The sequence below is a fragment of the Poecile atricapillus genome, chromosome 9 (assembly GCF_030490865.1).
Source record: "Poecile atricapillus isolate bPoeAtr1 chromosome 9, bPoeAtr1.hap1, whole genome shotgun sequence".
Lineage (NCBI taxonomy): Eukaryota > Metazoa > Chordata > Aves > Passeriformes > Paridae > Poecile > Poecile atricapillus.
The window spans coordinates 18,850,135-18,869,374 of NC_081257.1; the positions used below are offsets into that span (position 1 = coordinate 18,850,135).

Here is a 19,240-nt window from a genome sequence, read left to right on the forward strand (position 1 = left end):
TTGAGCAATATGTAGAGAAAGGAATGGAGAAGGAAAAACCTGCAGGAATTGATGATAGCAACCTATCTGCACTATTTGTGTCAAGAGCCAAAGATTAGTGCAGATAATTTATTTTGAATGCGACAGTTTTAATGGAAATGTCAAGAAAAATTTATTTACATTTTTCTAAGCAGAACATGGTATTGATTAGAGCTGCTGAAAAAATCACAATTAGGAATTTATTTCACAAATTTTTATATCTCTGCCCTTTTACAATTCCAGATCATAATATCCCCTCATTTGTTCACTGTTCAAATTTATTGACGATTTTCAGCACATAATTCCTGGGCAGAGTGAGATTTGTACGAAGTTCTTTAGTTACACAAGATATTTAGTATTGCCTTCTGTTCCCTGAATGAATGATTTGTGTAACTAACAGCTTGAATTTTGACTGCTACAAAAGAGTATATAATCAAAATGAATCTTGGTCAATATCTGAGTACTGAAACTTAGGGATTTTTTCCCTTATACATATTTTACTGATGCCTGTGAAGTCAAATACTTTAAAAATTGAAAAGTTCTTTTGTGTTTTATTCCCAATAAATTAGAAATGGTTGTTGGAATTTAAATCAGATGAACAATTCTGCATGCTCCTGAGAGAAAACTGCTTCAGTTTCTCATCTTACTTTAAGACCTCAGAGCAGTGACATTCTCACAAAAGAGGTGATTTTAAAAAAGTTAGCAGCCATTTCTTTAGTGGCAGAAACATCCTCCTGGAGCCCCTGTATGGCATTGCTACACCTGGACATACAGCAGGGCATTTCCAAAAACTAGAAAAGGAATGAATCACATTTCAGTGGTTTATAGGCACGGTAAGAGTGGGAGTTCCTTTCACTACCAACTACTCAATGCCTTTTCCTACTGTGAGGTATCCATTGGCATCAACAAAAGAGAATCATCTTAAGGCAAAGCCAGTGATTTCCAAAAAAAGAAAATAAACATCATTCATTTGAATAAAAATAGGATTGTAAGCACAGCTTTTTACATTATTGTAAAAGTTCATAGAAAATATAAACCCACTGTTAGTTTGCTCTTTACAATATAAAAACATGAATGAAAATATTGTGAAATGGGTGACCTGAAAGTGTTTGATTAAAGAACAATTCTGTTGGCAGAAGTCAATTATTACTTATTTTGTCTTATCATGAGTTTATCAATGACAATTTTGGAAGGAGAGACAAAAAAGAGCTGAAGTATTACTTATTACAGTTGTGACTAACAAAATTACCAAACTTAGATAAAGACATACAAAGTTCTGAAGACTGTAGCTGAAAAATTTCTGAAGCCCCACTTGCAAGCCTATGGCCTGGCTTGGCCACGTGTCTCCAATTGTTATTTATTTTATTAGATGACAATAATTGATATTATTGTATTATTACATCAATTATTGTCATCTAAGCCTGATGACTGCTTAGGAGAACTCCATTAATCCTCTGGAACAGCAGCAGGAATGATGCCTTGTGAAACACAAGTACTTTCCATGAGAATAATCTTCAAGGTGTTATTTTTTGGCCACACTTGCCACTGCCTTCTTTGCTGCATCCTCAAGGTCATTGGCAGATGTGATGGGGAGTCCACTTTCACTCAGAATACGCTGGGCTTCTTGGACATTTGTTCCTAAAAAAGAACACTGACTATAATTAGTAATTAATATTAATGAATAAATGAACGTCTAGCACATCTCTGAAAAATCAGGTAATGCCTCAAACTACACATCAATTCAGTTTAGCAACAGATTAAATGAGTGCCTTAGACTCAGCTGAGAAGGAGCTCTTAATTCCAGAGACAATTGTGACAGATAATGCAATCTGATAATGGCACTTGTGTGCACAACAGGGGCTTTGTGAAGATTGGAGGGTCAGTGCAGCATCCCCCAGAGTCAGCAGGGACATCCAGCAAGAGCACTGGATAATGGACCACGTACCAGGCTCTTTTTAAGGCATTTATTAGCCACAATCAGCTACAGCTAATCAGTGAGTCAACAATAACTAAAATTCACCTGTGATAACTGAAAGCTGCAAAATGGGCTGTTGAAAGGCAAAGATTTGGGTAATCCTCAAAATTTATTTGGGGTTAAGTTGGTCCTGAATATGCTTTTGCATTTTTACTAAAAACAGGGAATACAAAGGTCTCTGAAGCATGACACCAATTCCTCCTCTGCTGCTGCATTAAATTATTGTAATCTCAGAAACATTTAGGTTGGAAAAGACCCTTATGATCTCTGAGTATGACTGGAAACCCAGCACTGCCACCACCAATAAACCACATCCCTGAGTGCCACATCCACCCCAGCTCAAGGAGAATATATGATTACACAGCACAAGGGCTCCAGTTTGTATGGAAAAAGCTCAACCTCAGTCAATAGACTAAAGCACAGGAAAGGAAAAAAATCCCAAACTGGAAAAGATAAATTTCAGGAAAATACATTTTCCCCACTTTTCACAGTTTTCTAAAAGACAAGAGCATCACCTTCCCATTTAGTCGATCTCATTCTTTTTGGAAAAGTAAGACTAACAGAAAATGTGAATTCTCCAGAGCTTTCTGCAGCAAAGCCAAGTGACACTTTTGATCACTGCTATGCTCTGCACCACAGAAGAACCTGGAGTCAGACATCCTACTGAGGAAGCAGAATCCACACTTTGGGATCACACACTAGTCACAAGCACAAGCACCCCAAGCCGATCCTCTTTAGAATCATTTCTATCCTCCTCCTCCATGTCATGTTCCTTGCTCATTTGCCATGTCAAAATGCTTAATTACTTTGTAATTCCTAGACCTAGCAAAATGAATTTTAATTATATTTGGAGCTATACAGTAATTATACCCTTAATTATTAACCAAGCAAGAAGCATACTCTTCACTGTGCAACTTCCAGAATGCTCATTTTAAAGGATGACTTTTAAAATTTTTTTATTTTTTTTTTCCCCCAGACTTCATAAAACATCTGAAATGGTACCAGAGAAGCAGAGCATTTCAAAAGCCTGTTTCATCAGCATGCTCAAGTCAGGATTGCCACTCTGGCACTGAAAGGGACCACAGCCATCCCTGTCACAGCACTTTGTGATGGGAGAGGCAGGATCAGGAAGAGGAACGTGGGACCCCATCTGCTCCCTCTGCAAAGGCACTGGCAGAACAGGTCATGCTTGCCATCCTTGTGCAGAGGACACGCTGTAGGGTTTGTGTAGGAAGGTCAAAGACATCTGAAATCTCTGACAGAAGGGGGATTTGGTTGCTTAGTAACACCCAGAACTGTACAGAACTTTTTCTACAGAAAAAAAAAAATATTATGGGCAAAAAAAGAGCATAATATTTGATTTTTGTTCAAGCTTGCTATATAACATAATGTGGAAGCTGCTCCTTGTCAGCCCAGCTCTGCACAGGGGAGGCAGAAGCCATTCCCAAGGTTCTCTTCACTTTGGAATCCCTCACATTCCTACAGTGATCCCCAACACGCCTTAAAGGTTTTGTCTTTTATTTAGATACAAATGTGATAAACATTTAAAACAGTCAAGAATGTACTGATCTCTCAAATAGGATTCTAAAAGACAAAATGTTATGAAGAGGAGAAAAAAGGAAAGAGAGAAATTTTCCTGGAAATTTTCCCACACAGAAAAAAATATAGTGCTGTTTGTGATAGCCATGTATTTAAAACCAACTTTTGCTCTTCACTAAGTGGCCAATATTAATTTACTAACGGGTCAGAGGGGGAACAATACATTGGATCTGTTCTGCACTGCATTGATTGCTCTCCACACCACTTGTCTAACATACATTACAAAATCAATACAAAACACAGGCCCGTGAGAAGGGAGGGGGAGTTTATGCAGGGAAATGAAATGATGAAAGCTGAAAAAAAAAAATAAAAATCTCACTGCAGTCAAAAGTATATGAGTACATCTTGTATTTTGTAAATAAAACACTTTTATAGGCAGGCCATACAACTAAATACACTTTTCAGGAAGCATTTTATTTGCTGTAATTCCCTTTTTTTTTCATGATAGCCTTTTATCTCATTGTGATTAAGTATTTTAGCTATGTGGAGAATATGGAAATTATAATGAGCCTGCTAAAAGCAGAGGTAAAAAATTAAAAATTAAACATTCCGAAAACACTGGAAACATTTTAGGAATCTACAAAGAATATCATCTTGTTGCAACAGATGTTAAAATAAACAAATAAAGAATCCCACTATTCCAGCATTAACCTCCTGCCACTGGATGGTGTCAGAGAACTGTAAACAGAATCCCATATCCAGGCTATCAGAATAATCTGCCCTTCACCTACCCTACAGACAACTGAGAAAAAGTGAAAATTTACAGGGCTGGAGGCTGTGGGGCTTTTGATGTTGCTGGGTTTTATTGTTTAGGGGTTTTGTGCGTGTGTGTTTTTGTTGTTTTGTTTTTTTTTTTTAACTGGATTCCATGAAGAGAATGGCTTTCTAATTAGAAGTTTTTGTCTTCTGACACATATTACTGTCAACAACACTCCATAGAAAACCTGGAAAGATGTAATTTTATCAGCATGTACCTTCAGGCTTTGTAATCTAAACATCCTCCTGCTGAAAATCTGGGTTCTGGAACAACCTCTCAGTTTGTGTAAATGCAATCTCACATTTACACTTCTGTGGACCTGAAATCTCTGCTGCCAGTAGCAAAGCAAATGTTTCCAACTCATTACCAAAAAAATCCTAATGATAAATTTCTGTCTAAGCATGTCTTTACCAGAGGTAAGATTACACCAGCACTTACAGTGAGAGGTTGAATGAAAATCAAACAAATAAAACACACCCAGCCATTCTCCAAATGCAGGATTTGGATTATTTCCCCTTATTCACTTGGACTGCCATAAACCCATCAGGAGCAGGCTAAATGGTCACTGTTTAATGCTGATGGTTAGAGAGGATGCAGGATTTTGCAGTGTCATTTCTGGTTTTTCAGGTAAATAGCTAGAAGGGGATAAGGTTATATACATTTACCATGTGCTAACAAATAGATTAATAATATAAAAATACTCTGATTGAACCAGAACATTCTGCTATGACAAAAAAATGTCACAATATGCAGAATGTCAATTATTATTAGTGGCATGAGCAGGTTGTGCCCATGTTACAGGATCCCTAGCAAGGATTTGGCATGCTGCACTGCTGAGTGCACCGAGCCAAATCTCCCCCAGCACGGACCCAGGCAATGCATTCCTGTCTCCCACAATCTGGAAACTCGTGGCCTCTCAGCTCCCAGAGATAGGTACTGGATAATCAGGGCTGAAGTTCACCACTTGTTAACTTCAATGACATTAGAATTGAGGTTTGGCTGGTGCCAAGCTTTAATTAGTGACCTTTAGGTAGGGAACAGGCAAAGTTTTGGTGGCTTACACATCTCACACCTGTTGGCTCTGCAGTCAAGAGTAAACCAACTTCCACTGCCTACCTGTAAGAGACAATTAAACTCTATTCTGTCCACTCCATTTGCCCTTTCCTACCTTAAACATGCCCCAAAGAATATTTTAATCTCTCCCTCTGCCTCATGTTTACATCCTAACAGGGAAGGGCACATTTAAATTTGTGCTGAATGTTTAAACCCAAGATGTCTGAATAGGCTGATCTGAATGAAGATGCAAGTGTGACTTTGCCATGTCCCATTCTTCTCTCTTGACAGGCAATTTGGGATACTAAAAATCAAAAAACCGGGCACACATACTAAACTATACCTGCCAAAATTCACTTGTGTGTAAAAGATTTCTGAAGATATTAGAATATTTTAGATTCTGAAGAATACACAGGGTCACTATCCCATGAATGAAAAATTTAAAATACTTTGCATTCAGACATGTGAATAAAAAGCAACTTGTTTCTATCTGAATTTCAACATATTAAGTAGTTATGATTCCTCCCAGTCCTCCTTGCCCTATGACCAGAGAAGAAGAGAATTCATTTTTTGAAAGAGAGAGAATGTCAATTTTCCAGCATAGGAAGTAGATATCTAATTCACAATTCTTTTTTATTTTTCCCTCTTTTCATCTAACTCTGAGCTACATAAATGAGAAGCAAGGTTTGGCTTCCCCTCAGCACTCCTAGTCAGTTTTCACAAAACTTAACTGAAGTGTATTACATTTTAAAGGGAAAAAAATCCTGCATAAACCCAGCAGCAGTTACTTTTCTATCTATAGAAGATGAAATCTGGAATATGTGGTTTCTCCATTTGTCCATGAGCTTTTTAAACAATAATCCTGTGTCTCAGCTGGTGAGTTCTCTACTGATAAGGGAAGCAAACATATGTAATTATAAAGTTACCATTTTCAAAGAGGAGAGTAATCCTTCCTTTATCCACTGGTAAAACGGCTTGTAATTATTATACAACTGAGAACAAAGATTTGTCCACAGAATCCTACTAAATCAAGACAGATTTGACTGATTAAAACTCTAGTCATCAAGACACTTGTAGTACAGTGCATGTGGGCAAAAAGTCTTTAAAGTGCAGGTCACAAATCTGTTAGATTTATGGGAATAATCAGAAACCTTCTGTTGGGAAATGTTCAAAATGGAAACCCAAAAGAGTGCTCGTTCCTTTTTCTCTTTTTTAACTGTAAAATGTTATCAGAGATGTTTTAAAAAGTCTTGGGTAGTCTTATTACTTCCACAGTGCTCATTATTAATTCAAAATCCTTATAAGTTTAAATAATGTGTTGTGAGTTCAAAGAACAATGAAGACAATGAAGGATCCAGAGGGACTGATTTCTGAGGACCAAACTTACATGTATTGCTTGGTTAGGTGATTAAAGAGGCAGAGAAAACAGCAGTGACTTGCTAACAGTTCCAAAGTACAACATCTGAAGGCTGTAAACATCATAGCTCTTTGTTTAGGATGAACATGAGGAATAAGAAGAGGAATTAAAAAAACTTTTGAGATAAAGATTATGCAAAAGTGGGAGTTTGCTGTATTATTCTGGGAGAGAGCTTCCTAAAGAAAATGTGGTACTGCCATTTCCAGAGTCAGCAACCAGTCTAGGAGAAACATTATTACAGCTCTAGTAAAGAGTGAGCAGTCCTGGGAGGATGGTGACACGAAGATGTTTGCATTTAAGGTTGTATTTGACACTCTGAAGATTCAGCTTCGATCCCTGTGGATGGAGCAGCAAATGACTCAAAGGTTTCAGGCACAAGAGGAACAGGAACCTCTGCAGGGCTTTCACTGTTATTTCTGTACAATCATGGAACTATCAAAATTACAGGATGAAGGCCAAGCAAAAGCATGGCAGAGCCAGCAGACTGCAGATTAAAATGACCAAATTGCTCTTGTTTCTTTTATAGCAGTATCACAACAGAAACATCTTGTTCATAGGAAAGAACTAATGTCTTTTTCAGTATCTTTACCTAAAAAGCAGCAATTACAACAGTTGAGAAGTCTCACAGATCTGACAGATAAACTTTTTCCCAGTTGTGAAAGACAGGAAAAGTTTTTTTGCTATGACGAAAAGTGAAACAACATTGCCTAGAGCTGATAAACAATGAGATTTTATATAATGAAACTTTTCTGCTTCTAAGCAACAACCATCAGTCTCTCCTTCATCCATATTAAACTTTTTACTCAGTCTCTTAAGGTGTTGACTGGTGCTGAACCAGCCAAAGAAAATTTTCACAATTTATTTCTAAATTCCATTTTAGGGTATCTGAATTTCCCTGCACTCACCACAGCAGAAGCCATGGCAGCACGTGCAGTGCAGCATGAGAATGAGGGAGGGGAAAGCTCTGCTTTCTCCTGAAACACAAAAGGAGCATCCCCCTCACCACAGGGCTCCGTGGGCACTCTGCATCCTCAGGAATCCTGGTGAGGGTCATTTTTGAAAAGTAAAAAGCCTGATGTATTCAGAACATATGTTCCATCACAGTGTGTAAAAACCACCTCAGTATTGCATCTCAGGTCCATAAAGGGATGCATTTCCTCCTTTCATCACCAATGCAGAGTGACAGGACATTTTATACTCTTTACACACACACAAACATGAATATGGATGGTTTTGAGTAAGAGGCCTTAAAACCCACCCAGAAATCTCTGTTTTCCAAACTACTTGGCCAAGAAGAAATATTTTCAGTTTACCAGGGCTGTGTGCTGATTGCAATCAAGGCACTTTTCACTCAGTGGCAGAAGACTCTCCCTCCTTCAGGGCACTTCTCAGAAATGAGAGGCAGAACTCCACACCCAACTGCCATTAAAGTCTGTAACTGCCAAAGGGTGCTTGTCCTCCTCTCTCTATGGCTTTTTTCATTCTTGTGAAACAATGTTGGATGCACTAAAGAAAAAATATTCCTTACCATTACCAAATCTTCTGGTTTTTGTTGGATTTTAGCTGGATTGGGGGTTTGGGCAGAACACATTACAGTAATTTCTCTCTCAAAAATATGGTTTCTAACATCTTTCTTTTAATTATGGCACTGGTGTAAATTTAAGGAAACTATGTTTTGCTGCAGGTTTAGCAATAATGGAATTGCATTCAGTTAAAAAAAAAAAAAAAAAATTGGAAAATAAATACCTTCCAGTGAGCATAAACTTGCATCAAAATAATTCCTCTGTGCATTGCAAATCTTACAGGCAAACTCATAACACTTCCATTGAAAAATTTGATTGCTTCCAGTACCATCAGGGACCATAAATGCAGAAATATGAGTTTATTGACTTCAGGTTGTGCTATGGCAGAAGAATCAGACATGTTCTTATGGTGTGGGACCGAGCTGTTTAGGAGAGGAAGAAATTCCGAGTGAATTCCTGAGAACCTGAGGGGTGATTTTGGTGTGAATCCAGCAGTGCTCACCTTCCAGTCTGACCACCAGAGGCACTTTCAGCTCCAGCTCCTGGCAGGCTTTGGTGATACCATTGGCTATGATGGCACAGTTCACAATCCCACCAAAGATGTTCACAAGGATTGCTTCAACCTGTAGGAAAGAAACCAAGGAGGAATTGAGTGGGGGCGTGTTTATGTTTTGACTTTGTTTTTTAAATAAACACAGCTAAAAGATCCAAACCAGGATACTAATTTCCCTCTGTCAGGCACATTCTCATTTATGGAAGGTACAAGCCTCACCTCTGCACTCAGAGAACTTGAGTCTGAGTCTGTTGTTGCTCCAGTGTACAGCAGTGATTAATTGTCTTGGTCTAAACTGGCATGGTAATTAATGCCATAATTAATTTACAAAAAAAGGGGAATTTTTACCTATAAACATAAACAAAAAGACCTTAAACACTCTATAGTTTGTTTATTTTTAAAATGTAATGAATAATCATCAGAGGTTAGAGCTCAGAAAACACAGGGTATGAATTTGTGATGCACATGCAATGAAATATTCATGTGGACACTTCACAAAACAATCTGGATCTTCGCTTTATCACAAGCACGACAGAGGAAAGCTAATATACTTGCCCTGACTTGATAAAGAGGAGTAAAAATCCCTTCTAATTAACAAGGAGAGGCATGTAATGAAGAGCATTCATTACAACAGGTTAACTGATAACCTCAAAAAACTGCTATTCATCAGTTTGTGGAAACTGCAGTTTCTCCACCCAATTAAATTGCCCTTCACAAAATACAAGACATTAACACATAAAAGATATTAATATGATTTCTTTCCACTTGGTAAGGTAGCACAATACTAAGCCAAGCCCAAGGCTCCCAACCATGCCTCATCATTTGGAGGATGACACCACAGGGATGAGCCCTGCTGCTCCTCACTCCACACTGGGGCTAATCCACAACATTTGGGGTGCCCTACAAGAAGCTTCTCTGGGTGCCACAAACAAGCTTTGCCAGACTTGTGTTGACTCAAAACAGGATAAAGAAGGGATTAGGTGTGAAGGAATGAAATATCACTGCATTGCACTGGTGCATGATGTCAGCTGCAATTATGCTTAACTCACTGCACCAGAGGAAGGGATTCACTTTGCCCAGCTCCAGGTAGCCAGGCTCATACCAGCACCAGGAAAATTCCCTGCAGCTACACACGTTTATAGCTCTGCACAATCAGGTTTTATATCTCTCCACAGACAAAATGTGACAATTAACTCCTGTGATGTGCACTCACACACGCAGAGCTCAGCACTGGCAGTAATACTGCCATCCACAGTACAAAAGGAAAACAAAACATCTCAACAAATGCTTTCCTTCCAATAGGACAGGGACACCTTTCATTAGGCCAGGTTGCTCAAAAGAAGATGCATTTGCAGCTCATGGAGCCTGTGTATGGCTCATGGTATGGCTTCATCATCCCAGGCAGAGCACAGGCACCAGAAGGAAATTTATAACCCAGTCAAACAAGAACATACAATTTAATTGATTTTATAACTCTTCCTTACAGTCATGTTAAATACATGCATTTACCAGTTAAGGGTTTTCTGGATTTTCACCTGGTGATGCCATTGAAGTTATTTATTTCACCTTTGTGTTACAAAATCCTTAACCCTGCAGAAGCTACCAGAAGAAGGCCCCATCTCTGCCTTGCTCCCATTGCTTGTGCACACACAAACATTCCTGGTGTTAGGAAGTAAAACCTAAGAGGAAAAACAGTGCCCTTCCAACTCTTATCCCATTAACCCTTATGTCCCAGACCTCTCCATGCAAAACAATTTGGTGTTAAAACATCCTGGTGATGGATTCTAACAGTGCCACAGACAGCACTCCACCCTTTCTAATACATCCTCCTAATTCAGGGACATTGCACCAGACACGTGACAGATCAACTTAACCAAGTGTGTTTACATTATTAGAGATAAGGAGGAGGATTTTATGCCCACTACAGATATTTTAATTCCTAGTGCAGACTTTTTCATTTAGGGATCTGCTTTTCAGCTTTCAAGCTGAATTCTAATCATGTCTTCTAATCCATTGGCAGCAAAAGGAAAAAAAAAATGAAGGAAATTAGATGCAGCTTGGATAATTGATGTTTGTGTGCTTGGCTTTAATAAAAATACACTGTTAAATTAGAGAGGAGTCTAAAAGGATTCAATCAATAAGAAACTGAATCAGGTAGGGAATTCGATCTTGGGTTTTATCGTAATCTTCCAAATAAGCCAAAAGATCAGTTCAAATGATGCTGAGATTCACTTTAACTCTGCTGAAATCTGTGAACATTGTTTATATATGCTTCTGTAGCCTGACTCGATCTTGCATTTCCAGCTGAAAGAACTTTAGCATTCAGACACAGTGGATGGATGAAGAGGTTTTCAGTGTTTCATGTGCACAGAGAATGCACTATCTCTGTATTATTTAAGTCTGTGAGAAAAATAAACCTCCTGTAGCATATCAGAACCATTACATATCCACAAGCTCAGCATCTAATGCCTATGGACTATTAGACATATCAAGGAGAGGGCAAACTGCCTGCATACAAGACAGGTTACTAAACAGCATCATTATTCTAATAACCATTTTTACCTACCAGAATGCCTTATAAATGTTTTTTTTTCTTTTAATTTCAGCAACATTACTAAGGAAACAAAAGGTGGTAGCATATCCATGGGTCAGTTTTGAATGCAGCAAAACAACTGACAAATGTGAAATTCCCACAAAATGTACTTGCAACTGATTATGGATTCCTCTGGAGAAATAAGGGAACCCACAATGGCATGGAAACATCACCACCAGTGTTGGTAAAACCCCACAGTCTCCCAGGCCTCAGCACCAATGCTGGGAAGGCAAAGGAATAGAAACTGAGACTGCACTGTCACTGTTTTCATGTCAGATGTGGTGTTAAATCTTTGCAAATACTGGAACAGCCATTAATCCCACAGCTCCTAGGTGCTGTATGAACAGCTATGCAGACACAGAGTATCTTCTCTAGATATTAAAGTAGATATATTTATGGATAGCTGTATCTATGTAAAATCTATGTCACTTTATTACTAAAATGAATAGTTTTAATTTCCAGTCACTTTTTGGTAAAGTCATCCTTGACAAAGCCTGCAATTCTGCTTTGAATGTTTGGCACCAAAAAAGCCCCATGCTGCAAATAAATGTAACTGTGTACTACCCAAAGTAATGGTGTTAGGAGATTACTGCCAGAATTTCATTGGATCACCAACATGTTCCACAAGGCTGCCAGGTTCCACAAAACTAAGAGCATTTCAGGTAGAGCAGAAGCAGCTTTAGCATAGCTGGCTGCTTTCTAAAATCAGCTAGTGTGTATGTGCATTTACTATATTCTCTTATTATTATAATTTTCTCTAAAAATGTTCCCAGCCTTAACAGAACACACGCTGAGATGTGATCATCACACACTCAAAGGATGAACAGAGGCAACAATAAGGCATTCCACCTTTCCCATCTATAAATCCATACTGGGGATGTCTTGGCTGTCTGCAGCTGCTGCTTCTCACTCTGCTGACCTTCTGAGCCTGCACCAACCACACCAGCACGCCAAAAGATGGAGCACAAAAGCTTGACACTGGCAAGTTGTTGTTCCTCTTTGATTTCCCACTTTTGCTGTCACCACAGAACAACTACAACAGGTGTAGGATTACAATGTGCTGCAGCACCAACAGGTCCTTCCTGCAAGGCAAACTCTGGATTTCACACAAAGCAGACATCCAAACATGGATGAAGTTGAACTGAGGTTTCATCAGCCTCATGAGGAGATGACCCAAACATGGGCAGCCCCATTAAGAAGTTGTCCTGCTTTCCCTCTCCCTCTCCAGCCCATAAACAACCCCTCTCCTGTCCCTAATTTCTGCTTGTGTATTTCTGAGAACCTTTTTCACAAGTCTCCTCACATTATCTCATCTGATGACATCAAAGACTTGGGACAATTTCCAATTATTCACAGTGTCCCCTGCATGCCTTGAGACTTTGTACACATCTTTTCACACAGATGCATGGCCATTCACAGAGCCAACTATAAATATTATAAAATCACCAATATAATCTCTGACCTTGCAGGAAATTGTGACTTTGAAGTTCAATCCATGTATTTTAGATGAAAACAAGCTATTCAGCAACTGTCAGTAAAACTACATCTGCAGCACATTAAAAGCTGCACTGGCAAAGAACATGCTCGTGGTTTGTCTGATTGAAGTCTGAAAAAACCCCACCTTTTATTTCAAGCAAACTGAATTAATTTATTGACCCCTCCTAGCTCTTTCATCAGCTGGCAGTGTACCCAGACATTCCAAAGCAGATGATATTCGTCAAGTTTCCCTCTCCAGGATGCCACAGGGCACATCTATGTGGAAGACAGTGGGTTTGCATGGTACAGCTGGCAAACATGTTCCTGCCTGGAGGCTCCTAGCATTTCTTGAGGTTAAAACATGCATCGTGTCTCCCAGTCTTTCTGGTCAGCAGAGTCATATTTTGTGTCTACAAAAGCACATTATTTACCAAATGAAGTCATTAAATTGCCAGGAAATAAGTAAGAAAAGCAAGTTGGCAGCCCACTGCCAGACATTTGTTCCTTCCCTCCTCCTCCCTTCAAGAGAATAAAGAGCAGTGGAAGGATGATAGATCACTGAAACATGTCACAGGCTGGGGGGATGCTCACGTTGCTGGATGCTGGGACACAAGGAATGGAGATCCAGATGCATTCCCAGCCCATGGAGGGAAAGCCAAGGTGCTGCCACCCACACCTGGGTCCAGACATCCAGTACTGCAAACATCCAGGAGTCTGACAAACACTGTCATGCAAAACTTTTCATATTCCCATTCTGATTTTCAGAGATGTTTTACACCTCAAATCCCAGGAATTCACAGTTAAAATAAGATTAAAATAAGTTAAAAATAAAATTAAATTAAATAAGTTAAAAATAAAATAAGTTAAAATAAAAATACCTTTTAAGAGGTAGATAGCACTATTAAAAAACCAAACCACTGTGTAAAATGGGATACATAAACTCTTCACTTTGAGTCTGATGTTGTGCATTGAATCCTTCCTACGAGCCCGCTGGTGTTTAATATTCATTCATTCATAGTTTACCAAATTTGTTTCAATGTGAAAGAAGCAGATTATATCCAAGTCTCAATACAAAGTAATAAAATGTAATAAAAGACAGATGCCCACGGTTGCGTCTTCACTCTTTATCCTTCTGCTCCAACAGATAAGTCAGATGCAAACATTTTTATAGATCTCTGTATTATTACAGCTTGGACCACAGGTCAAATGTAACTTTTTCTTATTTGGTTTTGAAATATTACTGTAATCCTCTATCTTTTTATATCAGATAACATTTATGGTTCATTTGAAAATAAAGATTAAGCTTTCTGTATCTGAGCAGTATGAAAGATTTACAAACACAAAAACATTTGCCTAAAACACCCACTAGAGGACAGTGCAATTCAATGTGGAAAAGGGATATAAAAATCTCTGGAGAGCAGAGCAGGGTTATTTTTTCTACCTAAAGCCAAACTCTATGATTTAACTTTATAAAAATTATGCAAAATATCATTCTGCCTCTTTGGGATGGAACTTTGAATGTCTGAAAGTGATAAGTTTAAAGAGGTTGAATCAACAAACAGAAAAGTAGGAAAGCTTGCAGTCAAGTGAAGAAATACTGATACAATGCAGTTTTGAATGTCTTGCACTCTTCTAAAACAGGTCAAGGTTTAAAATTCACTGGCAATGCACCCTGTTGCCCTGGCAGGGAAGGAACTCTGATCAACCTCCAAAACACAATTCAGATTTTTCTGTCTGGGGCACCCCAACTGCTAGGTAGGAAAAGCAGATTAAGGATCTTGTCCAAAGCTAATTTTGGGTCTGCATTCAAGAGGTTCCTGAGCAATGCAAATCTCACTGACAGCAAATACCTGGTTCTGCCACATCCCACGTGAAGCCCCATTCTTGGGTGACAGGTGAGAGGGCAGTACCTGGCTGGCACTGGAGGGAAGCCTTTTTGAAATGCAACTCCTTAGTGCCATGCCAAGAGTCCCAAATACCACATTTTTGCAAAGTCAAAACATTGTAGGTCAAGTTTCTGGTGTGCTGAAACAGCCACCTACAGTTTCAGCCCTTCCTGCTTACAGCAAATTCAGGATCTAGAACAGGACAGGAATTTTCTGGCTTTTGCTGGTTTGAAAACAATTCAGCAACAATCCTCTGGTATCTGATCAGATTCCAGGTTGTGGCCCTTCCTTGGGGTATGAAGAACAGGCAGGCCAGGAGGGGTCTGGAGCAGGGACAGCTCTGGTACTCTCCAATATTAAAAATACCCCCCAGAATGGACCACCAGGAACATCCCTGCTGTGGGATTTTGTCTTAATTCTCTGTAGCACTGACAGAAAAATAAAAATTAAGGGATCAGAGCTCATTAATGGAATGAGATGAAATGATGACTGGCAAATTACACATCAGAGTACCACAGTTGAAACAGTCCCCAGAGACTTTCCTTCATTCCTTTGCTCAGCCCCAAGCAGTGCATGTTTTGGGAACAGAAATATTCCAATTCCATTCATACAGCCTCCTTCAAATTCCAAAATATCATAGCAGGCAGCAGTGTGATCTCAGGAACCTGCACTGTAATGAATTTTAGTGAGAAGTCTCAAGCCAAGCCTGTTTTGGGAACATTTCCCCATCTGCAGGACACAGACTGTGCCCACCCTGAGCCTGGCACAAACACAAACACACAATAATCCATCATTCCCATGCATCCCTTGGTCTGGGATCAACCTGAGATGTATTTGGGAAACTGCAAACCATCCCCTGCTTCCTGTGCTTGTGCTCCCACCTGGCCAGGCCTCACTCAGGTCCTGTCCACATCCACCCCATGTTAATGCAGAGCAGAGTTAATTAATCCAACCATGCAGGCATGTTCTTTCACTTATAGGAAGCATAACCAGCTTCTAATATAATCCTTATTTATGATAATAAGGGAAAAGAGTAAAGAGAGGGAAAATAAAATGTTGAGACCAAAAAGTACGATTCTGAAGTATATTTGAGAATAAGGAGAATTGCCTTTAGTGCTGTTTTGGGGACATAATGCAGCAGGTAATTGATAGAAAAAATGTATTTTTGGTGCAAAAATGGCAAGATAACTTTTCTACCAGATCATGGGTATTTGGAATAAATTTGTTCTAACTCTCATTTAATGTGATGAACCCCTGGATGAGCAGAGCAGACTTCAGAACAATCTAGGGAAGACAACCACCTACACAACCACATATTGCAAGACTGAAGAAAACCACACATCATCGGTTCTTGTTCATCAGATGAGAGCGCAGCATTTCAGATTGCCTTTAAATTCCTCTTTGTGCACCCAGAACCAAGGGCAGCTGCATGTTTGGGCCTGATTTGGGGGATATTAATCCAGCAAAACCGAGATGCACCCACACCTCCCCTCTTCAGGCACAGGCAGTGCACACTGATCATTAAATACTCAGGGAGCTCCTATTGAATGCTCCATATTAGCATGGTAAGTTATAGACACCCTCCAAACCCACTCATCCAGGACAGTTTATACAGCAGCATGACTGCAAGTAGCTCTTCCTCAACAGCAAAGTCTATAAAAATTGATCCAATATTTGCTGAATTTTGCCTCTGCACTTCAGATTAATTTCTCAGAGGCACACCATACACTTTCTCTAATGTTTTTACTGTCTGAAGTTTCAATTAGATTTTTGCTAAGCAATAATCAGCTTTCTGAAAAATAATGCAGCAGTGTCATTATTATTGAAGCATGTGACACAGGAGGCAGCAACGTGTCCTTGTTATTTCAACAACGTGTTCTGCCCCAGGGTGCCTCTGTGCACAGTTTCATCATCCTCTATGGTGTGGTAAAAGGCAAAAAGGTCAGACAAGTTTAAATCATTTGAACTAAAAACAATATTCCTCAAAAGAGGGAGCACCTGGAGAGCATGGATATATGATGAAATGGAGCTGGTGCAGGACACAATCCACATCGTGGGCTGCTGCCAGGTGAGTTGTTCAAAGAGTAAGTTACACTGGATGCTGTGCTGTGCTGTGCTGTGTGGCACACACCTGGCAAATTACCAAAGCCAGTGCTGTTAAATGGCACAATCACAAATATCCACAAGGCTTGGCTAAACAGAACTGCTGATTTGATGAGTTTCTGTTTAATTCAACAGCCAGTTAAAAATGTATGTGTTATCAGTTTGGAGACATCTCAAGGTGTGCCCTCTCTCTTCTTTCTGGTTTGACTTTCTCCTAGAATGTGCCTTGCTCCAAAGAGAGAGTTACTTCATAATTCAGACAAGGAAAAACCAAGACCAAATCACCAAAAACCAAAGCCCCACTAAGATCTTAAATCTTGATGTGAATAATATTTAAGGTCCACTAGTGAAATTTATTTTCTGAAAGGGAAAGTCACCAGAACCTATCTTTATTTCCTCTTTAGAAACAGCCTTAGAAATACAAAGAATATGTTTATTTGGAATATCAAAACACTAAGTAAAAGCATCCATCACAAGGAAAAAGAGAGATGAAGAACAGTTATTCTTGTGCTCTAGAAAGTCTTGGGATCTTCCTCTTTGTCACCTGAGAAACATCCCTGACTTCTACTCCCCATGCAGAAGAGAATGAAATGCTATAGAAACTATCTAGGTCAGGCTGCTTTTCTTACTGAGACAATGGAAACTTTTAAAAAGGAATTCTGTACTTCAAGAAGCTTAATTAAAATACAAAAATGCATTGTCATGGGTACTGAACTGCATATACACATCTGAAATCACCAAATAATTAAAACCCGTTCTTTTACAGTAACATTGTAGTCATCAAAAACGTGAAGTGCTGTCCTCATTAGGTTCCAAATTACTACCACATAAAAATCAGCACACTTTTAACGTGTAGTAAACCAAAGCAGAACTAGTAAAACTCAGAAAGTTACTTAGGAGAGTGATAAAGACACTGGACAAACTTTGTATACAGAATATTCTAAATAAACCACAACCTTCCATCTTAGGAAAAGAAACAGAAGGAGGATTCAGAGCCAAGCCTTCATCTAGCAAGGGAAAAAAGGAACCAGGTGCAACCATTTTGTACCTGCCTCCAGGTAGTTTTATTTCTCAGTCCTTAATTCTTGTAACAAGACAGTAAAAATACCAAAGGGGTCCTTTTACTGTTATTTTCAAATAGAGCATACAGCTACAGTTGGAAATACTGCCACAGGATATTGGTTATGTCAAAAAGTTATATGAGTTGAGAATATACAGCAGCAAATTCCTGGAAAGAAAACAACCAAATACTTGTAAATACACGAGTATCAAAGATCACTAGGAAGCATCCTCAGACACTTGTCCTTGTCTTGTGTTCCTCTTTACCTGCCTCTGGCTGCTGCTGGAGAAAATAGATCAGATCAAGACAGGTCCAAACCTTACTCAATGCAGTTACACTCTTCCAGGAAAGTACAGCTTATGTTTCTTTAATATATCTGTGCAATGCATTTCCAAATTAAATCACAAAATAGTTGGTGTCTGAGTCATGTGTTCCTTTATCAGTTTCACTGATTACAAAACTGTCTCATCTCAGCAATAACCACTTAGCATCAATCAGGAACATGGCACTGGACAAGTGATTTGTGATTTTGATTACTTCTCCTTTTATTTTAATGCAATTAATTCTTTGCTCCTTCCAGTCCTTTCAAGAATCAGATCCCTGTGAGAAGATGGGTACAGAAATGAATGCCTGTGACTTTGTCCACATAAGAAGAGCTTACATGTCCTATTCCTCTTGCTTCATCCACCTCTGGTGCTCAGCCAGAGGGGGAGGAGCTTGTTCCTGGGATATTCCAAGCTTCAGATGGAACACAGCCTAAGTAGAATTAGGAAATTCTCCCCCCCCCCTTGCTAAACTCAGCTTGCACCATCCCCTGACCACCCAGCAGCTCAGGCTTTTCCCAGCAAGCAGGACTTGCTGCCACCTCAACATCAGTGACAATTCTAGTTCCAGAAATGCCTCTTCCAAAGGCTGCCCACTCTGGCATTATATATTAAAGACATTTGGCTCTGGACAGGACTGATAATGATCTTTATCTTCCGCAAGGTTTCTATAAAGGAATTTAAACTAAAGAAATAAGTGACAGTTTAAAAATTAATGACAGTTCTAACATCCCCACAAATAGGATACTAAGCTAAGATCTGAATTAGTGCAAAATGGGATGACTCAGGAGTTTACAAAGTGGTTCTAAATACTTTTTTGGACTGTCTTGCTACTTGTAAAATCATAAAATGCAACTTAACATTTTTTTCCTTATAGCAAGGGGGAAAAGAGTAGGCTGAATCT

The 19,240-nt window shown here is 39.2% G+C and overlaps 1 protein-coding gene across 2 annotated transcripts in view; it reads right to left on the reverse strand.

The window, feature by feature from the left end:
• Positions 1-477: 477 nt before the first annotated feature.
• The window catches only part of SUCLG2 (succinate-CoA ligase GDP-forming subunit beta), a 109,191-nt gene continuing 90,428 nt past the window's right edge, over positions 478-19,240 (reverse strand). For both annotated transcript variants that reach the window (XM_058845080.1, XM_058845081.1), the window contains 2 exons: positions 8,845-8,965; positions 478-1,656 (listed from right to left, as the gene is read on the reverse strand). In XM_058845080.1, coding sequence (XP_058701063.1) covers positions 1,541-1,656; positions 8,845-8,965 — 237 coding nt within the window. In that variant the 3' untranslated portion in view covers positions 478-1,540. The remainder of the gene's footprint in view (positions 1,657-8,844; positions 8,966-19,240) is intronic.